Source organism: Lissotriton helveticus, chromosome 3_1 (assembly GCF_964261635.1).
Source record: "Lissotriton helveticus chromosome 3_1, aLisHel1.1, whole genome shotgun sequence".
Lineage (NCBI taxonomy): Eukaryota > Metazoa > Chordata > Amphibia > Caudata > Salamandridae > Lissotriton > Lissotriton helveticus.
Window position 1 is genome coordinate 183,201,800 of NC_136061.1, and position 27,576 is coordinate 183,229,375.

At 48.4% G+C, this 27,576-nt stretch overlaps 1 protein-coding gene and 1 long non-coding RNA gene across 4 annotated transcripts in view; one reads left to right on the forward strand and one right to left on the reverse strand.

Moving 5' to 3' along the window:
• The window catches only part of LOC144822254 (uncharacterized), a 110,752-nt gene extending 104,029 nt beyond the window's left edge, over positions 1–6,723 (reverse strand). Inside the window, exon 1 of the long non-coding RNA XR_013608593.1 lies at positions 6,583–6,723. This is a non-coding gene — a long non-coding RNA (uncharacterized LOC144822254). The remainder of the gene's footprint in view (positions 1–6,582) is intronic.
• The window catches only part of LOC144822253 (septin-4-like), a 392,055-nt gene that overhangs the window by 48,160 nt on the left and 316,319 nt on the right, over positions 1–27,576 (forward strand). The window contains exon 1 of one of the 3 annotated variants that reach the window (XM_078679561.1): positions 7,017–7,615. The exons of 1 other annotated variant lie outside the window; for it this stretch is intronic. In XM_078679561.1, coding sequence (XP_078535687.1) covers positions 7,316–7,615 — 300 coding nt within the window. In that variant the 5' untranslated portion in view covers positions 7,017–7,315. Of the gene's footprint in view, positions 1–7,016; positions 7,616–27,576 lie in introns of those variants that run through there. One more of the 3 variants, XM_078679562.1, reaches the window with a different exon arrangement.

The following is a 27,576-nucleotide window of genomic DNA, read 5'->3' on the forward strand; positions in this document are numbered from 1 at the left end:
AAATGAATGTGACGTTGTGTAATGTGACTGGTGCTCTCATAAAGAGCTCCAATACCTTCAAATCAAAGTCATGCTACATAAAACTGCACAAAAAAAACAAAAAACACTTGCACCTTGTCAACTGGAATGTCATTCAAGACTGATGAAGGCAGCAAAAATAAACCAAGAGAGCACAGTCCTAGTTTATCTTGATCATTCACAATGCCAGGTTTAACGGATAGATTGTAGAGCAGCGTCACCTCAAAGCACAGAGGAAAACACTAATTTAGAAATTCTAAAGACACACTTAGAAGGCAGGAATTCTCAACAGCTGAAAAAGTGTTGTCATTGTGGAGGGCTTGGTTGACAGGCTGGTGCTCCCAAGCGTCAAATGGAAGCGATCTTTCACACCAGGGCCACAGAAGGCCTGACGGGCACATGATTACCATCCGACTGCTTGTCCAGATATAACAATTAAACGCCTGCGCACTGACACCGAGGAAATGTAGCTGCCAAACATATTTTTTTTGGTCAGAAAATGAAAAAGAGAAAATTAATTCGTGATCCTAAGTGTTAACAAAAAGCTGTTTAAGAGACAAGCAACAGCCGGGGCACGGATACACAGTGCGGCCGCTTCTGTGGAGTTAACTCGCGCTGTGTATACTTCTTCCTTTTCAGATGATCACAATCACTGAGCTCGTGAGGGTGACCCTGGCACTAGCCCTGGGAGGAATAATACTATATTATTTGCACAAACAAACCACAGATGCAAAGGCTGGGCTCGAAAACAGAAGCAACTGTCTCCCACGAGGCAAATCACCCTCCCCCTGCACACACACACCAAACAAAAGTATATAAATAAGTCTGTCATCTATGTGTGCAGTTGCAGTGTCCAAACATTTTTTTCCAGGGCATAAAAACAAGGCACAACATTGCACAAAGCATTTTTTTTCAGCAAGTCGATGGAAAAAAACGGCAGTGTGAACAAGTGACCTTTCTTTTCTTTCGACAAATAATAATGCGATTCAGTTAGCGGATACTAGAAACGTGATGGCCCGGAAGGAGAAAAAAAAGCACCTTTTCCCCTTTATGCATCCATGAAAGAACAAAAAAATGAAAAGATAGCAATCTTCAGCAGACAACGACCAGCCATCCAGCGTGTGCGCCTCTCTAAACAGAGCAGAGAGCAGCGCGCGGTTCACATGGAGAGGCCGCCAGCTCCAGCGGTGCGGAAAATGGATGTGAACCGAGAGGAACGGGGGCGTCCCTCCCTCCCCCCCTATCCCCAGCCCCGCGGGGTGGTGTCGGCGCAGGAGGTCCAGCCGGTCCCTTTTCAGAGCGCTCCCGGGGCTTAATTGGACATTTGCCTGAGGGAGGGGGGTGCAGAAGGGAGGGGGACGTGGTGGGCGGGGGACGAGGAGGCAAGCAGAGCTCCCCCGGGCGTTTACTGCCTAACAATAACACCAAGTCCCGCGGCGACCCGGAAGCTCTTGGCCGGCCGGCCAATCCGGTCGCGGCCGACCGGAAGTCCCGCCTCCCGAGGTCCGCGAGCTGCCGGCGCATGGAGCGCCCTGCCTGTCCGAATCAGCCCGGGTCCCCAGGAGGGGGCCGGGGAGAAGGAGGAGTGTGGCGTCTGTTGCGGGGTTCCTCGGACCTGAGGGAGCCCCGATTGTGAAGAGGAGACGAGACGCGCCGTGAGGCGCGGAGCGCGAGAGGAGCCCGCCGGAAGAGCGCAGTCGGTGAGTGGGGCCCAGGGCTGAAGTGAAGTGCGTGCGTGCCTGTGTGTATGCCTGGGAGGGGTGGGGGAGGGGGAGTGTGTGTGCGCGCGTGTGTGCGTGTAGGAATGTGTGTGCGCATGCGTGACTGTGTGATTGAGAGAGAATGCGAGGTAGGGGATAGTGTGCCTGTATGTGTGTCGTATGCCTGCGTGTGCATGCGCGCGCCTGTGTGTGTGCGTGCGTGCATGCAGAGGGGTGGGGGCTGTCTGTGTCTGTGTGAGAGCCAGGGCTTGCACCACGCATGCGCAGCTATCAGACGCTCGCTCCCGAGGTGAAATCCGACCTCGTCAAAGCGCGCGTCTGGTAGCTGTTCACTCTCCAAAATACGGGCCACAAAAGGTCTGAAGCAGACACTCTCAATGCTCACGCATTGAGAGTAGGTCTGCTTGACCTAAAAATACAGAGCGTGGCCAAGGAACCCCGAGTCTGCCTCTCTTTCTTGCTGGTCTATCCATATAAACAATGACTCCTCCAGTATCGAAACAGACACCCCGGAGCCTCCAACTGTAGCCGCACCTGAGAAGCAACCATAATATTTCAGAAAACAAAATATCTTATAAACACTCCCCGACCAGTACACATTGCTAACAGCATTACATGCCCATCACCCCAAGACCCCATGTCCGCAATGCCCCGACCCCATGGCGAGACTCCCAAGACCTTGTGTGACTGCAGCTCCACAGCAACACGGAACATTGGACCAATTCGCCCCTTTGCCCCCCCACTGTGACCTGACAAGTCCCAGAATGATGCCACTTTACTCACAAGGAAGAGCTACACGTCCCAGGGCAAACATAAAAATTAAACACCCTGCCAAGACCTCTCCGATTTGTTGTAGGCGTGTAAAATCTGTATGAATGCTGTCCATAGGAGGCTACCCCTGAGCATACTACTTAACCATACCACTTCAGAACCAAAGGGAAGTCCCCCAAAACCTCTGAGGAGCGGGAAAAAAACACAACTATAAGGGTCTCCAGAGCCACACACGAATAACTTAATGAACATAAGCCACAGTCTCCAGCGTGAACAAATGGGGGGTTCCCCTCTCCTAAAACCCCCACCCCAACCCCTAAAAACTCTGAAACCCACTTGTCTGGCAAATGTGAAGTATCCCTGACTAAAAACTACCCTCGATTGCGGACCACTCTGCTGTCCCACGCACAAGCCACTATCCCTGTTCAAAAAGATGCCAAAGAAACTGTACCGCTCTTAATCCTGACTCTGGTCTATTGACTCTCTTGCTCCCTGCAAAGCAGGGCAGCCCCGCAAGCCTTGTAACCGTGTCCTCTTACAGGAACTCACCCAACTGTGAACCAGAGAAAGCATAAGCGATGTCTAAGCCCTCCCCCATTGCATGACATGCTGATACGAAGCCCTCAAATTTCGACCTGCGCATACTAACCCAGACACAAATTTAGCGCCATACCGGGACCCACTGTCCGCCCTTCTTGTCACAGGCCCGTAAGCCAGGCCCTAGCTGCCCCAAAACACTGTCCCGTGCCTTCTGACAGCCCATGGAAAAAATGCTCTGTAAATTTATCCCCTTGCTAAGTATGCCCCCTTGGCCACAGTATCAAATACAATGCACATGAGTGGCAGCCGGTACTAAGTCCAGCTGCTTTCCTTGTTGCAAAAGTGCTCTGCGCATGCCCCATAGCTCCAAGCACTGCCCAGCCTCCTCCGCAGTCCGAGGAACCAGGCTTATCCTCGCTAATCCCTACCTGACACAGGACCTCCATGGTCACCGACCTTAATGTCACACCCCAGGAATGACTGTGCCGTGCTGATCCGGTTGACTTTCATGCTGTCAACTATTCCCTAGTTCACCCATGCTTCCCATAACTGTCAAGCCTCCCCTGGCACCTCGTAACCTGCTTGTCAGCTTTAATCACCATCAATCAACAGTGCCTCCATGGCCACAGTATCATTGTTGATGCTCATGCATGCCAGTGCTGTTCTGGGTCACTCGATGTATATGTTGCCAATGGTATCCCAAATATCAAAACAAACTCCTCCAGCATGTGCTACTGTCATACTGGCCACCTGTCTGCTGTGTTGCCAATGGTACCCCAAAAGTGCACTCTGAGCTCCTCAAGCCTGCCCAGCAACCTCTGGCAGCCATTGGGACCAGTGCTAAATCCGTTCTGGGCCATGCTCTCAGTGTACAGCTTCAGGATGACGGAAGCTGTACACTAAGAGCAGGGAGCAGGGAGGCCGCAAGGAGACAATCAGATGGCAAATTGAGAGGCCAAACCAGGCAGATGGTTATGACCCCATGACTGGGATAACGCATTCCTATGACTGTATATCAGCATAAGGTTCAGCAATCCAATCACGCCAGCTGGGTTGGTTTCATCCAATTCGTTTATTAGCACACCGAATACATAAATCCACGGTGGCTCCAGTGTACATACGTGCACTGTGAATGCCTTGTGTTATAAGGTCAAATCCACTGAGAAGTTCATCTTTTGCCTCTCGTGTTTTTAATTGCAACAATTTCATGCATCAGAAGTGGGAGATATAGTGCATTCTATCCTCACCTCTGACTGACCTAGAAAAACTGTCCTGAAGAAGGTGTTAACCAAATACCGAAACGATGCATTGACAACTTTTTTTCCACAATGATATATATTTTTTATGAAATGTTTTTATGATACATGTACATAATTGTATTGTATTGAATAAATTTCGCCTTGCAATTTTGTTATTGTTATTTTTTTTTAATTGTAACTTTCATGTGTAGTGTAGATTTTTGACATTGTAGCATTATTGGTTCCTTTTGCTTTGTGTACTTTATTGACTATTAGCATTCTCAAATACCCTGCATTCTTGAATAGACTGTCTCACATGTTTAAAGAACGTTACTGTTTTTAGGGTCTTTCTTGTTTCATGCTGTAGCCCGCCCTTTTGTCCCCTTTTGTTCACCTCCTGTCGGGTTCTCCACGGCCGTCTTGATGCCACTGACCTTTCTGTCCGCTTGCCCGATGCATGATCCTGGAAAATGTCATGAACAAAGTGGTGCGGTCCCCCCCCAGTGCCTCCTGCAAATTATCTTCCACTAAATACTCCCTCATAGTCCAGATCGTGATATTCCATATGTCCGCACCCATGCACAGCAGCATTTCCTGTCTACCCTCGTGCTCAACTGCCCATCCTCATCATACTTTGACAGCATCGACAGGACCTGGAAACCTATCTTTTGAACATGTGACCCAAAACAGCACACCACTTACCATTTGTGCCATAGCTCCCCCCCAGAAGCGCTCCACCTTTATCCATATACCCATGCGCCTACATTGAAAACCGTACCATAACCTTCCAGCCATACCATATCCTAAAAGTGCTTTCTGTGTCAATTTCCGCCAGGGGGAGTACTGTCCCCCTTGGCCCGGTGCACCGTCGAAGCCGTACAGGGCCTACGTGAGGCAGTAATCTTGCGGTCCCTACCGCATCAATTGCTGCCAGGGTGAGTACTGTCCCCTTGGCCTGGCGCACCACCAAAGCCGTACGGGGCCTACGTGAGGCAGTGATCCTGTGGTCCATTACCTTCCAGCCGTACCATACCCTAAAAGCTGCTTATCTGAGTTGCTTGCTGCCAGGGGGAGTACTATCCCCCTTTGCCTGGTGCACTGCCAAAGCCGTACGGGGTCCACGTGGGACAATGATCCTGTGGTCCAGGTGCAACGCCGAAGCCTTAGGGGCCTACGTGGGACAGTGATGATGTGGTCCAGGTGCACCGTCGAAGCCGTACGAGGTCTACGTGGGGAAGTGATCTTGTGGTCCAGGTGCACCGCTGAAGCCGTACGGGGCCTACGTGGGGCAGTGATCTTGTGGTCCATAACCCTCCCGTCGATTTCCGCCAGGGGGAATATTGTCCCCTTGACCTGGTGCAACGCCGAAGCCGTATGGGGCATACGTGAGGCAGTGATCTTGTGGTCCCCGACGCTCCAGCTTGGCCGTACTGGGCTCAGCCTCCTCTTCACCACGGGGTAATGGAGCCGTACAGTGCCCTCCCGTGTCGGGAAAGCTGCAGAAGTGATCCCGCCGCAAATATATGATCTGGTGTGCTGGTCCCTGCCTGTATCCTAATCTGCCATCCCAATGTAACCGGGCCTGGACCTACCTGACTAACCCTCCAGAAGTGGGGGAGGAAAAGCCACTCCACTCTGAGGAAAAATAATGAGCTGACCCCTGTACACGATATGCAGTAATACTCAGAATATGAGATAAGCTTGACATGCCGACCCATCACTGTGGCCGCAGCTCTGCCAGCCAAGAAGTTAAAGAAAAAAGGGAGGGTCAGAGACCCATCGGCCTCCCCATCCGAAAAGCCCCTGCCATCGCTTGTTGTAGCTCACCAAGGTTCGATCGCAAAAGGAAGGGGGGGGGAGACTCAAGCGTGTAAACGCCCGTTGGGCTCTAAGGGGGTCCACCCCCCTCTATCATGTGTGCCATCCCTTTCCGAGGCAGCTGCCCGGGACCACGCACAGCTGCCCCCAAATACCGCCCTGGTCCTATGAAGACCATAACTTCTAATGAGGCATTGGTGTTTTTCACCCCCTTTTAAAAAACCCTGCCTAAAAACTCTGAAAGATGATGGCAGAGACCCCCCCCCCAAAAAAAAAATGTTGTAGCCCCCGCACTAAATTTCAGCTAGAGATGTGCCTTTGGAAGTTAAACTCAGGCTGCACCCTTTCTACCCCCGAACGGGAAATCTTCTCTCCTCACTACATACCCTGAGACCGAAAATGCAGACATACTCACCTAATGAGCGGCCTGCGACATCATACCCCCATCAGGTTCGCTCTCCGAAGACGGGACCCACCTGATTCTCACCTGCGGTCAAGTACCGACGAGGTTACATGCAAGCCGTCGCAGCGCCTAGGCTCGCCTTCCTATGGAGTTCTCCTGCGTCACAGGCATGCCGCCACAGCGACGAGGCTCTCCTCCCTGTGGAGTTCCCAGTCTTCACTAACCACCGGCAAATGCCATGCCACTCTAAGGGCCCTAAGCATACCGGACAAGCATGGGCAACGAGAGGGAGCCGGGACATGAAAGGGAAATGAAAAAGGGGGGGGGGGGAGGGAGGGCCCTCAATTGACTAAATTGGACAAATTCTGAACAGCCACCGGGAATACTACGAAATGGTGGCTGGAAACCCAAAATGGTGACCTAAATATCCCTTGGGCTATAAAATAGCCCAAACAGCCCAACCAGCCCAAAAGGGGCGGAGCTGAGGACCTCGCCGCTCCCATTCCCCAAACATCCTGGGGGCAGACCCCCTACGCTCGGCTGCCCCCCAAGACCCCCTTGCAGGAAGTTGTGGCTCGGTGACTGAGTTAAGTAGTCGACTTTGATACTTGGAGATCTAACCTGGCTTCTCCGCTTGTCGAAACCGGGTGATCCTGACCAAACCACCTTCTATTTCCTTAGTCCTTAGAAAACAGTATTAGCCCCTATGTCAAAATGGGCATTTGTATTTATTAAAAGGGTGAGGGAGAAATGAGCTGTATGTGACACGGTTAATTGCCTACTTTAATTTGGTTAATTTGGGTATCATGCCCTGGATGCCAGGCCCCTCCCCCACCCGCTGCGTGTTTCGTGCCTCTTTGTGGGCCAGCACCCCTCGCAGACCCGCCATGGCCCGCAGCGGCGGCTGTCCCAGTGCACTTGGCGGACGCTGTGGTGCCCGCGGTCAGACAGGCTCAGCTGGGCCCTCCCTGGCGGGGGCGGGGCCGAGAGAGGCAGCAGCATCCCTGCCCGCTGGAGCCCTGTGCCAGTGCCGGCTGCCGCTGTTCACCCCGCACATGGACCCGCGGATGCTGGACGCAGACATGGCCTCCGAGACTGAGCCGCAGGTACGGGCGGGTGTCTGCCAGGCCCTCCGCTGGTGTGGGGGGGGGGGGGGGGGGGGGGAGGCGGGAGGGGTTGCGGCTGTGTGGTGTGTCTGTATGCCGGGGGGGGCGTCTAGGCATGGTAGCAACGGGAACTGAGAAGGTGTGGGCACCAACCTACAGGGGGGTGAGAGGGGATGGGGTGCAACTAACGGCAATAGTCAGGCAGAGGGTAGCGTGACGCACGGGTGCGTTTTTACTCATTGGCAGATTTAACATATTACTTCGAATATTGGGATCAGGGGTGAGGGTCCTGGTATTCCCACAGCCCTAAGAATAAGGTCTAAAGTGTTTAACTCTGATCCACATAATTTACTAGAGTGGGGAGGCCGAGATTAAACACGTCTGCCTTTGCCTCTCCCACAAAACTCAAACCTACGAACTCACTGTTGCCGACCCAGAACCTTTAACATTCAATGCAACAGGAAGAAACTTTCTGGAAGTTCACAGACTGACACACTAGAAAGACTCATCCTTTTAGGTGCACGTGCGCACTTGTAATGTCTAGACAATAATATACATGGCAGTTCTAGGCTTGTGCATTCTCAGAACTTCTCAAAATGCCTCTATATCTGGGCAGCATATGTTAGCCTCAGATGTTTTTTCCTTTTCTGTAAGGGGTAGTAGGTGACCTCGATTAACGTGCATCTGGAAAGCAATTACATAAAATCCTTTACCTGAGTGTTGTATTCTCTCGGCACGACGATGCAAGGTGTTTTGTGTTCCCATAGAGGCGAGAAGCCACAGCTTCGAGATGCAATAAGATTCCAATGTATGACATCCTGAGAGGCTGCAGTGATCTCCCTGCCCTTCCTCCATAGGCCGGCCTCGGCTGGGGCCCTTCTCTCCAGCCTGGGCCCCTCTGGAGCACCCCTGTGACGTCCCTGCTGATGAGGGCAAGGGTATATCACCAGGGATGTAGCTTCGTGGGGCATACTTGGGGCGTTACACCCCCCAAATAAATGTATTTATTTATTAAATGGTTTGGTAGAGCAGCTTTCAGTCCGGTATAATAATTTGTCTGTCTGTCAGATTTCACCTGGAATTGTTAAATACTCACTCAGAAAAACACACACACCCATACACTCTCGTCTCTCTTTTGATGGACTTAAAACATGGTTATTTTACAAAATACTGTGTTTTAAGTACCTCTAACATTCGGCAGTCCTTTCCCTTTCCACTTGCCCATAAGCCCCCCTCATGCACTGATCCGCATATAATGATTGACAGGATATGCCACCCAAGCCACCCTCCTCAACATCACACGCAGTCTGCAGCCCGCATGTGGCCCCAGGTCCCTCCATGACTGCCCAAGCTATGTCAGAGGGAGCGATGTTTGGTTGAGGCAAAGGACACTTAAAGACATGGTGTGGCGAGGCCTATCGTGGTGGCACCTGTCTTCCCAGGAGGTGGCTTGCTGCCTGGGCACCTCGGTTGCCTCATGCCCCGCTCTCAGTACTCCTAGGCACTTTACTTTATGCCTCTTTGGTCTGGTGGGTGCAGCAGGCATTCCTGACGGCTAGAGGTTTCCATTCTTTTGCTTGTTCGCACTTCTCTTCTCTGTAGGGTGTTCACGCCTGTGTTTATTGCCTCATATGGGGTGAATGCCTCTTATTTGGCCCTCTGTCGGTGTTCCGTCTCTCTTTTGGACGCACCCTTGGTGCTTTAATTGGGCTGGCGCTGTCAGGTACTGGTACCTACAATTCTGTATGTTGGGAGGGAGAGTACCTGCACTTCTCAGCCGATGTGCAATGCTTTTAAATGGACAGTACAGGCACTTATAAGAAACAAGTAGGTACTCTGGTATCGGGTACCCGCACTTCTGTTTTTCTAGTTCAAGCACTGCGCACTTGCGTCTTGGGGCACCCCCCTGTTCTTCTTTGCACGTACATTGTTTCTTTCTTAATCTCTCTCCTGGATGCTCCCTGTCTGTTGTTGCATCCTTTGTCACTTTAGATGTTCAGTGCCTCTTCTTGTTTTCTTTGTATTGTCTCTCTTCGTACACCCATATGTCTAGTGTCTCGTGGGGTTCCATATCTCCCCTAGATCACTTCATGTCGTGTTCAGTCATTTAGCACTCTTTCCAGCTCTTTGTTACTCTCTTCTTCTGTTCCTCATTCTGTTTCTTTTATGCCCTGTTCCTGCTCCCTCATTGTTCCCTGTCTTTCCCTAACCGTGCATCTAGGCGGCTGACATCTCTTATACTTCCATCTTTGTCCTCTCCCCTTCCTTCTTACACTTTTCCCTCACTTTCCCTGTCTTGCTCAATCCTTCTCGACTTACATCTTGCTCTCTCTCGTTTCCTCTTATTCTCTTTTACTACTTTATTTCCTGTCTTACCCTCTATCACTCTTTCCTTCTTTTTCTCCCTTTATCTTTCTCATTATTTTTCATTCATGTTTTTTTCCTGGCCTTTTATTCCCTTTCTTTTATTAACTGTTGCTTACTCTTGGTTTGTGTTCCCTCTGCAGTCAGATTTTCCCATTATCTTTCCCTGCAGGCCTCTTCCCTGCTCTTAAGACCGCTCTCCCCCTGTTCCCTGCTCTTCCTCAGTCCTGTTCTTCCTCAGTCCAGTTCTTCCTCGGACCTCTCCTGCTCCCGGTTTCCACTCGTGTTCCCTCTCTGTTCCCGTGTCCATGACTCGAACTCTTTTGTGACCTACTTTATATTAATCTAATTGTTTGTTCGCCGGGCTCCTGGCCTTCACCTTGTATCTACTCACGCCTTCCTGCGGTCGCTCCCAGACAGATGTCCTGCTCTGAGCACAATGCGGGGACTGATCACTGGTTACAAGTTAGAGCTGCGTCCTTGGCTTATGTGTGGTTTAGAGTCAGGTCTGGGCCTTGGAAACGGAACAATTGGAAATTATCTTCCAAGAGCTAATGTAGTTTCTCTCTCTCTCTCTCTCTCTCTCTCTCTCTCTCTCTCTCTCTCTCTCTCTCTCACACACACACAATCTCTCTAACTCTTTGTTTCTTTGTTTCTTTCTTTCCTTCTTTCTTTCTTCCTTTCTTTCTTCCTTTCTTTCCCTCTCTATCCCTCTCTACCTTTCTCTTATACTTTCTTTCGCCACCCCCTTTGTCTACCATTTCTCTCGCTCTTTCCCTCTCTTTATTCTCTCTCATTCACAATACCAATCTGGCTTTTCCCTGTCCTCCCCTCTCTCTCCACCCCTCTCTCTTTTTCCCACTGCTTCTATTTTCCCATCTTCTCTATCTCGCCTCTCTCTATCTCTTCCTCTTCCCGTTCACTCTATCTTTTTACCCCCCTCCGCTAACGCCTCTTTCTCTTTCCCAACACCTCCTTTCATCCTTCTTTGCTGATGCTGAAGACCCAGTCCCCGCTAGGGAGCGTCAATAAACAAGGCGCTGCATCAGGCAAGGTGAGACTAGCCCTAGTTATGATGATTCTCTTTTTAGGTCCAAGCCTTGCTTATGACTTTTTGGGGAATTTCTGAAAGCTTTCCTGAGAATGCATTCCGCCCTTTGCTTACCATTGGCTTTGTGGTTTGTAACTTACATTATCTTGTTTTCCATTTGCTGGCTTTACTTGTTGTAGGTTGTTCTGCATGTCTTTCACCCTCCTGTGGAGCAGCACCTGTTTACTGTATTCTTCCGCAAGAAGTGATTGCTTTCTGTAAACAGGCCTTTAAACTTTGTTCTTATCTTGTCACATTTGCTGTGTACTCAAAGACAGAGGTCAAATGCCAGGCTCTGGCTTCAGAGGTAGCTTGGAGTTTAATTTTCTTGATCTGACTTCAAAGTGAGAGAATTTATCAGACAGTCTGGTGGTGTGAAAGGAAAGGCTTTTTCTCCTAGCACACAACAAAATTATAATGTCTGTAAATAAACTGTGCACATATTTCAGAATATTTAAAAATTAGGAAAGCACAAATTAAGCAATTTTTTTGTAATTGTGAAGTATGCTGTAAACAAATATTTTAATATGATCTAAACATACCAGTACATTAGGTGATGCCACTTCCACACATTATCGTTTGTGTGCTGTATAGTTTTATCAGTAAAACTGTCTATGCAAATGTAATGGCCATTTCAGTTGAAAATATGTTGTCTGTAATAAAAGTATACTACAACACCAAGCACACTCTACTATTCCACTCTACAACACTCTACTCCACTCTATGCCATGCCACTGTGTGCCACTCCATGACACTCTACGCTACTTTCCTCAATGCCACTTTACTCCACTCTACACCACTCTACCATACTCCACTCCACTCCACTCCACACCACTCTACTCCACTCTACTCCACTCCACGCCAATGTATTTCACTCTAGGTCGCTATAAGCCACTCTACTCCACTCTATGCCACTACATTGTATGACACCCTACTGTATTCCACTCTATGACACTTCATTCTATGACACTCTACGACACTCAATGCCATTCCACTGAACTATACTCCACACTATTTAACTCCTCTCTATGACACTCCACTCTATGTTACTGTGTGCCACTCTATTCTATGACATTCTACTTCACTCCAGTCAACGCCATTCTATCACACTCCAGTCTACAACACCCTGTGCCACTCTGACACTCCACTCTATGACACGCAATGGCACTCCACTCCATGCCACTCTAAGACACTCTATTCTATGCCACTCGACTCTACGACACACTACTCTACGCCACTCTACTCTATTCCAGTCTATGACACTACATTGTATGACACACTACTGTATTCCACTCTATGACACTCCATTCTATGACACTGTACGACACTCTATGCCGTACCACTGTACTATACCCCACACCACTTTCCTCCTCTCTATGACACTCTACACTACTCCATTCTATGACATTTTACGTCACTCCAATCCATGCCACTCTATCACACTTCAGTCTACAACACCCTGTGCCACTCTGACACTCAATGGCATTACACTCCATGCCACTCTAGAACACACTACTCTATGCCACTCAACTCTATGACTCACTACTCTATGCCACTCTACGACACTCTATGCCACTCTGTGCCACTCCACGCCATTTTACCCAACTTTAAGCCACCCTACTCTATGGTACATTACTCCATTCTGTACTACACCAATTCACTCTACTCCACACCACTCTGTTGCACCCCAATCTATGCCACTCCACTCCACTCTATGACACTTTATTCGACCCTATGCTATGTCAAACTATGACACTCCACTCTATGCCACTCCACTCTATGCCCTCCACTCTATGATACTCTACTCCAGTGTACTCCACTCTATGCCACTTCACTCTACTTTACTCTATTTCTCTCTACGCGACTCCACTCTACAACACTCTACACCACTCTATCCCACCTAACACTAAGCCACTCTACTCCACTCTATGTCACTCCACTATACAACTCTACTGCACTCTACACCACTCCAATCTACGCCACTCCACTTTATGACACTCCACTCTATTACACGTTATGCCCTCTTCGCCTCTCCACTCCACTCTGTGAGACTTTACTCCACTCGTTGTTATGCCACTCCACTCTGTTCTACAACACTTTACTCCCCTCTACGTTACACCACTCCACTCTATTCTACAACACTTTATTCCTCTCTACATTACGCCACTCCACTCTATTCTACAACACTTTACTCCACTCTACGTTATGCCACTCCACTCAATTCTATGACACTTTACTCCACTCTACATTATGCCACTCTACTCTACGCCACTTTACTCCACTCCACGCCCCTCCACTTTACACCCCTCCACTCTACGACACTCTGCAACATTCTACACCCTCAACTCTCAATTTTATGCTCCTCCACTCTACTCCCTTCCACTCTACTCTACGTCACTTGACTCCACCGTGCCACACTTTACTCCACTCTACGGTATGCCGCTCTACTCCACTCTACGACACTCCACTCTATAACACTCCTGTCTGCACCACTCTACAACACACTACTTTACTCCACTCTGACACTTTGCTCTACTCCACTCTATGACACTTTGCTCCCCTCTGCAACACTTCACTCAACTCTATGCTACGCCACTTAACTATACTCCACTCCAGTATTTGACACTCTACTCTATGACACTCCTCCACTCTACACCACTCTATTCTACTCTACGCCACTTTGTTCCACTCCAGTTTGTCACTCTACTCCACTCTGTGGCATTCTACAACACACTATACCACCCTACTCCACTCTACAACACTCTACTCTGCTCCCCTCTTCACTACAGTACTCCACTTTATGCCACTCCACTCCACTCTACTCCATGACCCTCCACTCCACTTTACAACACTCCTCACTATGCCACTCTACTCTACACAACTCTTCTCCACTGTATGCCACTCCACTCTACTCCACTCCTCGCCACTTTATGCCTCCCCACTCTAGCAATTTCTATGGCACTCCACATCAACACTCTGCGCCACTCTATGCTCCTCCACTCTTCTCTACACTACTTCACTCTGTGCCACTACAATTGACTCAACACCACTCGACGACACTCCACTCTGCTCCATGACACCCCACCCTACTCCATGACACTCCACTCTATAACACTCCACGTCACTCCTCGCTACTCTATGCCTCTTCACAACCCTCCACTCCACTCCACGCTCCTCCACTCCACTCCACTCTCCTCTACGCCACTAACTTTTAATCATTTGAACAACAACCACGCTGGTGAACAATATGGCTAAAACACATTGGCAAAACCAATAGCTCTTGCATAGGCGAGACCTATTGACTTTCCTAGTGCTTGTTATATACAAGAAAAGTACACAATACAGCCACTATGTAGAATTCACAGGTGTTTGTGAGCTGCTGAAGCTGCCCTTCCATACATATTTATTTATTTATTAACAGTTTTATATAGCGCGAACATAACCCATAGGTATCAGAGCGCTTAATATCACATGGCATGGGTTACAACAACAATGTATATAAAAAGCAGTAAGATTGTAAAATTAGTTAGTACTACTTCCATACCTAGTCTATATGTAGTTAATATAAAGATAACGATAAAGGGCCGGTACATGATTAAACACGAATAAAAAATGTTCTGAGGTAGTAATTGATTGTTTTTAGAGACTTTTCTTTAGGACTCTATCATCTCCAGTCCCATGGTTTGTCTCGTGCCGCATGCCGGTGTCATCTTACCGTAGGTGATTTTCTATATATTTCCTACGTTGTTATCTAATAATCACCTCAATGATAAGTCTTAGATGGCGAATTGTCTTACATATGGGATGAACTTACTCATAAGAAAGATCTTAGTTTCCCTCTAAAATGTTGCAGTGTTTGTAATTTTTCTGATGTTCGCAGGAAGAGAGTTCCAGATTCTGGGGGCCGCACCTGAGAACGCCTTCTCATAGGTTTTTTAGGTTTCGCCCTGGGGGTTGCAACTGCGTAGCAGTTGCTCCGCCCATGGCGAAACCTCATGATCCTACATATGTACTTTGGTTCAGCCTCTGTCTACCATTGGCTAGCTCCATAAATGGAGGCTAGCCATTGGGAGACAGAGGCTGTCAATCACGCTTTCTCTTGAAAACGCGATTCGGGGGCGTTTCGCGGTGTTTTTTAAGCCCCGCCCCTTTGTCCTGGGCCGCGCTGTGATTGGCTGCCGGCCCGGGACACCCCCGTGACGTCATTCCCGGGCCGCGCTGTGATTGGCTGCCGGCACGGGACCTGACTTGTTTTTCTTTGGCGGAGTTTTTTTGTTTGTTTTCGTCGCCATGTTTTTTTCATTCAGGACACCAAACTCCAGGCTGATGCGTCTCCCGTATGCCGAGGCCCCCTCTCACCACACCGGATCAGGTATTCAGCCTCCGAAAATAACACTGGGTGAGTCTTTTAGGCATGATTCAGAAAGCCACTTACAGTTTAAAATGGTTCTATTTAGGTACAAGCCATATACAAAAAGATATCTGTGAGGTGCTAGTGAGTAATTTTACACGACCACCGCTGCCAACAAGTACGTAGCACTAAACCAGAACAAGAAGGTGTGAGGAGGTGGGTAGTCAAGGCATCGGTTTCTTCTGAATATGAGAAAACCTACCAACTTGTGACTTAGGTGACTATCTCAACCTCTTCTCAGACCCCTTTCCACCTTGGAAAACTTCAAACCCTGATTCCGGTAGAAGATTAGAGTAACTGCCCATAAAGAGTGGGAAGGGAAATTGAACATTGTAGACATGTAGGGAAAGGGATTTTCCCTGGGGAAAGGTATGGGAAAAACTGTATTTCCAAATTTAGCTGCATTGCCGTAATGTGGGGTTATTCCCAGGGATGGAAGTGGGATGAAAAAACATGGGGGTAGCTACCACAATCAAAACTCATTCGGTGCCACCAGATTTGATAACTAAATCAATATAAACAAACAAAAAAAAATAAAAATCACATAGGCAATTCGTGACTAAAATAATCAAATGATGGCACGACTACATCCGTTTTGTCTCTAGTGTCGACAGCGAGCATCCCTAAATGCTACTTTTAGCCAAAACACTAAATACAACAGACTTCTGTGACCACAAAATATAAAAGTGTATGCGCAAAGTCTGACAGCTGGCTACTGGAAGAAAACATTTAAGGGCAACCACTAATCGACACCACCAAGGGGGGCGGGGTGGATTAAAAAGGTGAGAAAAACAACGTTTAGAGGAGAAAAATGCGGGCGGGAGGTTCAGGGAGGGCAAGGCGCGCTCAGCTAGTGGTACCCCCTCGCCCTCACAAGGACATCCCGTTTCAATCACGAGCAATGGTGTCGAATCAACAACGTATTAGCGTCGAGATTTACTCCATGCTGGGTAGACCATAAAGCAGCTTGTAATCACGAAATCAGGCACGGGGAGATTAGGTGATGTGCCCAAAATCACAGGCTGTTGAGGCAATGCCAGGACTCGAACCTGGTTAACAGTTGCAAAATCGGCGGCTCCCAGTTGCATAGTCGGCAGCTGTGGCTCGAACACCAAGATCTCTCCCTATCGAAAGAAGAAGCCACACCGATGACTTTACGTGGGATAAAATAAGTAGGAGACCTCTAAAAAGGGTATGGCCTAAGAGGTTTAGCAATTTTTATGTATTTTTATATAGCGCGGACTTTACCCAAAGGTGTCACTGCGCTTCACAATAGAACCAAGTACGTTACATGAGGAGAATATAAAAAATGTACACGTTACAGAAACAAGAACAGGACATGGCCTAAAAAGTAAACTTAAATCACAAATTCAATTGAAGCTTGTGACTACTGTTCTGTATAGTCCAGTGTTTGACGAGCAAGTGTTCGGCGCACTTTTATTACCAAATGTGACTGACTGACACCTTCAGAAAAACGCGGTCTACAGCCTCCGCTCCAGCGCTTGTAATTATGCAAGTGATTAACAGCCACTCACAAAGTGAACTCAGAGATACAGAGACTCAGCTCCATATAAGAGCCAGCTTACTGACTGCTCCTCCACCCTCCCCTCCTGCGCCCTCCCCTCTCTCCCCAAGCCCCACCTTCCCCGTGGGTGGGTTGGTATCTCCTCGTCAGCCTCGCTGAGCCCTGCGCGTGCAGTGGTAGCCCCTCCCGCATGAATATGGAATAGGCTGCACGAGGACAGCTATTGACATTGTAAATGACAATGCCATTTATTTATCTGTTTTCAAAACCAATACATAAATAAACAATTTGTCAATTACAATGCCAATAGCTCTAACTTTGTCAAAGGCGAAACCGTTGCATTGTAAATGCTTGTTTCTTCCTGAAGATAGGTGGTTTCAGCAGCAGATAATTGGCACTCCGGGCAGGTCTGTTTCCTCCTGACATTTCTATTTTGTGGGCGAGATATCTAGGTGTGTTGTAATGAATCGCTTTATGGGTGATACATGCCACTTTTAGCTGTATTCTAGCTTTGTAAGGTAGCCAGTTTAAAGCTTTCAGGTTAGGGGAGATATGGTCAAATTTCCTCGTTCCTGTAATAAGTGTTGCCGCTGCATTGAGGCATGCTTTTAGGGGTGCTGTGGAAATTTTTGGTAGTCCTGCTAGTGTTGTACACCCATATTCAATCCTTGAAATAACCAGTGATTGCACAGCTAGTTTTAAGTCAGTCTCCGTTAAAAAAGATTTCATTTTTCTTAAGTAGTTCAGATGAAAACGGGTGTTTTTTGCCATTATTTTTATGTGGGTTTTCATATCAAGGTTCTCATCCAGTGTGATTCCGAGTGATTTCGCCGAGTCTACTAGAGTAGGGTTGCAATTTAACGCTGTGATCATTTTGGACCATTCCTTCACTTCTGATTGATTCTTTTGTGGTGTGATAAGTAAGAATTCTGTTTTATTTGCATTTAGCTTGAGATGATTGTTAGTTAGCCATCTTAGCGACATTTTGAGGGCCTCATTCATTGTGGTTATGTCTTCCAGGCATGCAATCTTGATGTATAGTTGCGTGTCGTCCGCGTACATGTGGTAAGATATTTTTGAGTTTCGCAGAATTTCTGTAAGAGGTTCGATGTATAAGTTAAACAGTGATGGAGATAAGGTAGATCCTTGGGGTACTCCAATTGTGTTTGTGCATCAAGTAGAAAGTGATTGGTTTACTAGGAATCTTTGAGTTCTATTCTGTAAAAATGATTCGAACCATTTCAGTACAGTGCCAGAAATCCCCATCCTGTCATGAAGTCTGTTCAGTAGTTTTTTGTGGTTAACTGTATCAAATGCTGATGACAAGTCTAGGAGGATGAGTAGACAAGATTGATTGTGATCTAGTGCTTGAAGAGCATCATCGACAATGTGAAGGATTGCTGTTTCCGTGCTGTGATCTGTTCTGAATCCTGATTTGATTCCATCAAACACAAATCGAAGGGTTATAGTAAGAGACTCCCCTACTCACTTCCATAAGCAGCCCTAGTTTTAGAACATTTGGTCTTGAGCCGGCTAAGATGAACTCCGTCTTACTGGTATTCGGGGCTAAGCATCTCCTCGGTACTCCCCCAGCATTTATGAGTTTTTATTTTACGCAGTTGGTTCAACTCATTATTGCCCAGTTTTCCAACCCATTCGCAGTAGTGCTTGCAAGGTTGTAGAGGCGACAGTCCCTGGTGCAGTAGATTGACAGTCAAATGCTTTTGTAAACTGTGTTGCTACCCACAATTGTGTGTCCTGGTTCTGGGCTACAATCTTAAAAACGACCTGGAGAGAAACAATAAGAATCCGGAAATAGCCCTGTGCTGCCTTGCTTCTGATTTCAACATTTCTGACTGACTGCCATGTTGTTTTGCACGCTCAAGACCTCAACTCCTTGGCTTTTCATGTGTTTTTGGCACTTGCTGCTCACTGGCTGAGAGCTTGGCACTGTAAGTTTGTTGTTCATATTAAACCTATATTCCACGTAGGTGACTATTGTCCCCATGTCCAGGCCATGACATAAATGATGGTTGGTGGTAGTTGATATAAATGGGATAGAAGGGGTTACAGGCCTTTTTATTCCCATCCCAATTTGGGGAGACTGTCTACTGGGCTACTTTGGTAAATCTGTGATGTACTGTGGCTGGAACGCCTTCCTTCCCATACACAGGGTGGGGTGGTATGATGTGTGTTTGGAAGCTTAATTCCGGTCCAGGGAAGACATGGCTCGGCAGTTCGGGCTGGACTGTTCCCATGAGGCACAGGGTCAGACTGATTTGCATATGGCCATGTCTGAACTGGGGTGGCGGAGTGAGCTAAAGAACGGTGATGGATTAAACCCAGATCAGTTGACTGGGGGTGAGTGTTTGTATTGTCAATGCTCCGTCTATCACCACCTTTGGCTTTTCTTTGTTCGCCCTAAGTTGGCAGGGTATGCTCAGACGTGACTCCCTTGCTCACTTTGCCACTGGAGACAAGCAAGCCTGGCTGAAGACGGCTGTAATGCCAGAAACCGTTCCTGGGAAGCTTGATTCCGTTCCAGGGAAGACATGGCTTGGCAGTTCGGGCTGGACTGTTCCCATGAGGCACAGGGTCAGACTGATTTGCATATGGCCATGTCTGAACTGGGGTGGCGGAGTGAGCTAAAGAACGGTGATGGATTAAACCCAGATCAGTTGACTGGGGGTGAGTGTTTGTATTGTCAACGCTCCGTCCATCACCACCTTTGGTTTTTCTTTGTTCGCCCTAAGTTGGCAGGGTATGCTCAGACGTGAGTCCCTTGCTCACTTTGCCACTGGAGTCAAGCAAGCCCGGCTGAAGACGGCTGTAATGCCAGAAACCGGTCCTGGGAAGCTTGATTCCGGTCCAGGGAAGACATGGCTTGGCAGTTCGGGCTGGACTGTTCCCATGAGGCACAGGGTCAGACTGATTTGCATATGGCCATGTCTGAACTGGGGTGGCGGAGTGAGCTAAAGAACGGTGATGGATTAACACCTTCAGCGCTGCGCACATTTTTTCGCTGTGCTGAAGGTTCTAAAAACCGGGCGTGGCCGTGACGGAACGGTTCAGTCATAAGCATCGAAGGGGTTAAACCCAGATCAGTTGACTGGGGGTGAGTGTTTGTATTATCAACGCTCCGTCCATCACCACCGTTGGTTTTTCCATGATGTGTGTGCGTGCATGTGGTGTGTGTGTGTGTATATGTATATAAAAAAAAATCCTTAATGGAACATGTGTGCGCTCATTGTTTGATCAAACACCTTAACAAATATGGTGGGCGTGGTCGCTTAATCGGCGAGCTCCGCCAGCTGCTCTACTAATCCTGCCAAAATCCTAGCTGTTGCAAATGAAATCCACCTGATTTTGATATCCGCTGCCTCTAGAGGGTCCTGGGCACGATCGACCCAAGTTCCGACATCCAAAAAGGAAAGCTGCCAATGATACGGACCCCGGCTGCCTCGACCGGCAAGGTGCTGCGTTGCGACCCAGAGCCGTTGGAGGTGGACCCCGGGAGCCGCCCACTACTAGAGGCCGTGAACGCACAGGCCTGCCACTTGTGAAACAGGCGAGAGACGTACAGAGCAGAGACTGCTCACACAGAGGTGAGGTGGAATCACCGCTCTCCTCCGCAGCTCCCTTCACTGCACACGGCTCCCGAGGGTAGATTTAAAGATCGCTGTACTCTTGGGTGGCAGATATCGGCAGACCGGCGAGGCGTCAGACCGCCATTTTGAATTGGGACGCTTTGGCGCGGAAATCGACGGGGCCGCGAACACTCTGTGAGGCCTACATTTTTTAGTTGTGTGCACGGGGGGGCCAAACACAGCGTGTGAAACTCCGTGGCCTCCGCCAATAAACAGAGTGCACGCGCAGGCGTTGTGGCCGGCGTGCACTGATGCACATTCTTGCCCAACTGGACGGCACCGAGAAGCGGGCGAAAGTGTGTGCTATAGACGACGTCTGCCTGTGATCGGGTATTCAGAAAGCCGCTCCCCACCTCTCTCAGACAATATCCTGTGCCTCAGCGCGGAAACCTGCTGTGACTAAGTTTGCTGTGCGCCCCCGGCCCTGTGGAAACTCGGCGCACACTGGCCTTCTCCCTTGAATATTTTATTGCCCTGGGTGGTCGCGGTGCCCCCTGTCACTGGGACACTGCTTATGTGCGCTGTTTGATTGGTGCCTTCACGGGAGCGACAGGGCACAGCTTGGAGAAGAGAGGCCATATCATACGTATTGGCACCACCTGGGACCTGCTGCGCCAACTCCTCAATCCTTAGACGTCACTACACCGGACGGTGGGCTCGGCTGAAGATTCGGAATCAGCGTGTGGAGGCCGATCACGTCATGGGCAAGGGTGATCCCCGCCAGCCTAAGCTCGCTTTTGAGCAAAAGAAACAAGCCAAACAAACTGAACAAGATCCTTTGGCTGCAGGGGGGTCGGCACAGGAGGCCCCACCGGACTTAGATGTCGCGGCGCTTTTGATGGAGGTACGATCAAGTCTCAAAAGCATAGATGCTAAACTCGATGCCATGACGGCCCAACTAGACGCTGTGCGCTCTCAGGTTGCCACACACGAAACGCGACTAGATGGCCTTGAAAACCGAACCACAGAGTGCAATGAATTCCAGCAGGAGACCAAAACGCATATCACTAGCTTGGAAACCAGGATTGTCACTCTTTGCGCCAAAGTGGATGAGATGCAACATCAGAGTCACGGGGATTCCGGAGACCACAGCAATGGGGAAAATGGAAGCCTTCATCACTGATCTACTGCACGACATCTTTGACCCGAGCCTTTCCCCGGTGTTTACCATGGAGCGAGCGCACAGAACATTGGGGAAAAAACCTCCTGTCGGGGCTCCACCGAGACCAATCCTAGTGAAGCTACTCAAGTACCAAGACAGGGATTTGATACTGCATTTGGCAAGGGAGAAAGGGAAGATAACTCATAAAGGTAACAACATTTCCTTCTATCCTGATTTCACACCGCTGGTGCAAGCGGCCCGCAAGGAATTCCTGCCAGCTAAAAGGTTACTGCTTCAGGCTGAGATCCCTTATTCCCTCCTGTACCCGGCCAAGTTGCGGGTCATGCACGAGGGCACGGCACACCACTTCCTCGATGCCAAATTGGCTCTGAAATTTGCGGAACATGTGTGTGGGTCGAAATCAAAGAGGAAAGCACCCTCAGAGGTTGAAGGGGGCGGCTCCATGAGTGACAATGACTGAATTATGTTTGCCTTGATGCGTAGTCACCTTTGGTTATAACTCAGCCTCTGCTGCCCATATCAAAGTTGTCACACTGAATACTTATCCTGCTCCTATGGTTATGTCCTGTGAATTAGGGCCAGACTGGAACTTGGTTTATGCAGTGCCTCTGCCTTTGTTCAATTTTGTATGTTCCATTTACTGTCCTTGAAACTCAACACCTGGTCGTGGACTTACGACATACGCTGCACAAACAGCTTGTGATATTGCAGCCACCCTGTGCAAACAGGGGTGTATGCTCGGACTGCAACGCCTCCGAGGGGTGTCTCCCACAATTCTAAAGTTTTACTGTTTTGACGCCATTGGCGTAATAAGGGGGGTTTATACACAACCTGATTGGGGGGTTGGTGTGGGCGGGGGGTGGTTTGGGGAACGGGTTGTTTGGCGAATTGTCAGTGCCAATTGAGTATTTACCAGATATGCATTGAGCTGAGTTCTAAAATGAGTCAATCGATACTTGAGCTACCTGCTTCGGACGCGAGTTAATGGGTGTAACAAAGGTTTTAACATGGAACATACGTGGCAGAAAGGCCAGATTGATGCACAGCTACTTACTGCGCCATGATATTGACATCTGTTTCTTACAGGAGACGCATATTAACTCTACGGTCTCACCCAGGCTGAAGCACTCGAGATGGGGGTCCACATACTCGGCCATTTTCTCTAATTATGCTAGAGGTGTCGCTATTCTTGTGCGCAGACGCATTGATTGGAAAGAACACACAGTGCTTAGTGATGTAAACGGCAGATATGTGGTAATTCATGGCACCCTGCTGGGCAAAAATGTAGTTTTGGCTGCTGTGTATGGGCCGAATGTTGATGACCCCATGTTTTTCAGGAAGGTATGGGCGCAGATAACAATCCTTGACTGTCCTACGATCATCTGGGGAGGGGACTTTAATGTGGTCATAGATGACACACTAGATAGGCAAGGCACTTCTAGGCAATTGCATCCCCGTGCAAGTCAGGCTTTGCGAGACATAATAAGTGAAGGTTGTTTAATAGATGTTTGGAGAACCCGAAAATGCCCGCACAAGGTTAGGTACATGCATCTCCGCACACCATGCTGCCTGGTATAGATTAGATTTCTGGTTAGTGTCCCAGGATGTGGCCACTTGGTCTGTAGATGTTGGTATTCTGGCCCGCTCCCTTTCTGATCACGCTCCATGCCTCCTTACACTTGACATCCCTGGGGCCCCAGCGAGAGCTTTCTCCTGGCGCCTTCCGCCACATGCGCTTCAAGATGCAGCCTTCACCGAAGAGATACGTCAAGACATAAAAGATTACTTCGTTAACAATAAGGGCCCCGTCACCTCAGAGGCAACACTATGGGACGCCTTTAAAGTGGTCATAAGGGGTCAATGCATAGCGCGCAGAGCGGGGGTCCTGAAGGCCATCAGAAGTACCATAGCTAGATTAGAGGGCGAGCTAAAAAACCTGGAACAATCTTTCTGTACTGACCCCACACCTGACACGGCCGCACAACTCAAGGCCACATTGCTAGATTTCACTGAAGAGGCCCAACGTGAACTGAAATTCTTAAACAAACAAGCTGAGGCGCGTAGATATGGAGAGGGCGACAGACCCAGTCAAACCCTGGCTAGAATGATTAACTGCTCTGCGCCACCCACACATGTGCACACCATATTTGACACTGAAGGGGTCTTAACCACAGGTCAGAGTGGGATATTACAGGCGTTCACCACGTACTATTCCAACTTGTACAAATCCACAAACACTACGCCACATGACGCCCTCGCGTCCTATCTAGAGTCCATAGCGATAGTGTGGTTCAAAAATGCGCACCGACAGTACATGGACCACCCTGTGACGGTCCAAGACATTGCCAAAACCATAAAAGCTCTCCCGCTCAACAAGGCTCCAGGGCCGGATGGCCTAACGGCAGCCTTCTACAAAACATATGTCGATGAGCTTGCCCCAAGGCTGCTTGAGGTATTTGCTGAGGCGCTAGAGGTGGGGATGCTGCCTGAATCGATGAGAGAAGCTCTGATCATAACGTTGTTGAAACCAGAAAAAGATGACAAATGCCTTGATTCATATAGACCCTTGTCGCTGATCAACGTGGACGTAAAAATGTATGCGAAAATAATAGCAGACCGTCTTCAGCCTTTGCTCCCGATGGTGGCCCTCCCGGACCAATCAGGTTTTATACCTGGACGTGCCACTACGGATAACTTAAGAACTGTTTTCGCGATACTACACTATTTACATCCAGATGTGCAGGCGGCAGCGATATTTTTAGATGCCACAAAGGCGTTCGACTCCCTCGAATGGCCATATCTATTTACCATTCTGGAGCGCATGGGATTCAGCCCGCTGTTTATAAATCAGATTTGGTTACTCTACATAGCTCCCAGGGCCCGGGTGAGGGTAAATTTCATGATATCTGACCCGTTCATGATTTCTAGGGGAACAAGACAGGGATGCCCACTATCCCCTTTGCTTTTTGCTATCGCCATGGAGCCATTAGCAGCCAGAATTAGACAATACCATGCAGCTAGAGGTATAGGACTTAGCTCCAGAAGCTTGCTGATCTCACTCTACGCCGACGATGTCACTCTTTATGTGAATAATCCAGCTGAAAATTTGAATCCCCTCCTGAGGGAATTTGTTAAATTTGGAGGGTTTTCCGGTGTTAATATAAATTGGTCCAAATCGGTAATGTTTCCATTGACTGATAATACCTCGGAGGTCCACTCAGATTATCCTTTGAGATGGGAGGCGGATGAAGTTAAATATCTAGGCATCTGGATTAGCCGTAACCTCCAAGACCTCTGGACCCTAAATGTTGGGAAGGCGGTGTCCTGGCTGGAAAGCAAGGTGGCAATATGGTCGAAACTCCCTTTGTCTTTGGCCGGTAGGATAGCGCTGGCGAAAATGGTTGTACTGCCCAAATTCCTTTACCTCTTCGCAAACATCCCTATCCCGCTGACGAAATGCTTCTTCACCTGCCTACGATCCCACTTTCTGTCCTTGGTGTGGGCGGGGAGCCAAGCTAGACTCTCGTGGGCATTATTGACGCTGCTGCTGCGACAGGGGGGCATGGGTGCCCCTGACCAGACCCTCCAGCTTATCGCGATTTCGCGATTTGCAAAAAAATCGCGAAATCGGCCGATCGCGGGAAATGCCGCGATATTTGCAAAAAGCCAGCGAAATTTGGCGTTTCCGCCCGTTCGCCGTCTTTCCGCCCGTTTCCGCATAAAAGGAGGCGCGAGGCACCCATTTTTTCTCATTGCGGCGAAGAGGATTGGGATATTGCGGGCGAGGAGGTCAGGAGGTCGGCGGCAGAGCGAGGGAGAAGACGAAGACCAGACACACACGAAGATTCCAGGGCTCGGCGGAGCAGAACACAGGTACGTCCGTCCCGCTGGTGGGGGCCCGCACATAGGGGAGAGGGAGAGTGCTGCCCGGGCGGGAGGGTAGCTGTGGAGATGTGGCCGACCGGCCCCCGGCCAGGGCTGCGTGTAAGTCATCCAGGCTCAGTTTTCCGTCTTTATCATGTATTCCCCAGCGCACCGAGCCTTACAGCCACCTGTGTTTATATTGTAGCAGAATGCCACCCTTGTGTATTTATCTGCTCAGTTTTTGCAAACCTGGAGCCATCTTAACTTCATTGCTATGCACCATCTCTCATATATACTTGGTAATATGACATGAACAGCCATCAGCAATATATGTTCCTTGCACTCCACTTGTACATGTAACCTGTTTGCCTTTCAAATTCCTGGCTCTTTCCCCTCCCACCGTTGATGCAGTTAGCCTCAGACCATGCCATAACATACGTAGCTACATCCCCTTCTGTTGCACCCATTCCCTTGGAGATGTCCCTGACAGAATGCACAACCTTTTTTGTCCCCCTTGCATACTGCTTCTTTCACCATTTATTCCATAAATGTTTAAAAACTATCACGATCACCTCTGCTCCTTTACCATAGCAGCTCATCATGTGAATCCAGGCTTGGTGACTCAGTGGGCAAATGCATATACTCCAGGAATGTGTGTGTTAGTCATAGTCGGATGGGGGCCCACACATAGGGGAGAGGGAGAGTGCTGCCCGGGCGGGAGGGTAGCTGTGGAGATGTGGCCGACCGGCCCCCGGCCAGGGCTGCGTGTAAGTCATCCAGGCTCAGTTTTCCGTCTTTATCATGTATTCCCCAGCGCACCGAGCCTTACAGCCAGCATGGAAATAACACTGCCGAGTCACATAAATTATGTGACTCGGCAGTGTTATTTCCATGCTGGCTGTAAGGCTCGGTGCGCTGGGGTTTGTTAAGGCCACCGAGTTATTTTCCATTGCAATTTACATAACATCTATACCTATACACAGTCATAAACGAGTGAAAAGATTTGTCCAGTTATGGATTTTACAATGTGCAAAAATGAATAGGTTGACCTCCCCATAAGCCTGGAGAAACACATTTTAATTAAATCAACCACATTAGGTCATTTTAGATCTTGTTGTAAATATATGTATATATTAATGCAATGTAATAGTGTATTGTTCCATTTCATATGTATCTAAATGTATAAATTGTGTAAAAATAGCTTTTTCTATTTTCTTTGTTTTAAAAATAATTTTTTTCTCTGTGAAGCTAGGTATTAGGATTTGGAAGGTTCAAAATATCAGGAAATATCATAATGTATCAGGTCACATATAGTGCAAGTGTTGGCTTTCTAGCACTTTACACAAAGGCAGAGAGACCGGGGGAAGCAAAATTACAGGCAGAAAGGCAGACTTTTTTAATGTTGCGCATTGTCACAATGTTTTATGTTTGACTGAAAGTTTGAGGGTGTAGGTTTCACAATTTGTGAAACCTACACCCTCAAACTTTCAATCAAACATAAAACATTAATAACCTGCTGCCAGTTCCTTACCATTTCTTTTAAAGTTACAATATAATTTCTGAATGCTTAATTTACAATATGCAATGATGCAGCGACTGCTTCTGCTGTTTCAGGGACTCGAATTGCTGGGGCACTTGACTTGTGAGTTTTGAAATGCGATTTTTATTGATGTTTTGTAATTGAATTATACAAAGGATTGATGTATGCTGTTAATGAAATGACCCAAGAAAATGTCTGCCTATCCTTGTAAATGTAGCACACATTTCTTTGGAACACGAAAAGTATAAAACATTGTGATGTATGTCATTCCATTATAAAAAAAAATGGGTACCTAAAAAATGAAGGCATTTGTTCATGACAAAATAGAATAAACTCTAACAGTATACATAAACCCCAGATAGCTTGATTCCAGTGGCATGGAGAGCACGGAACTCAC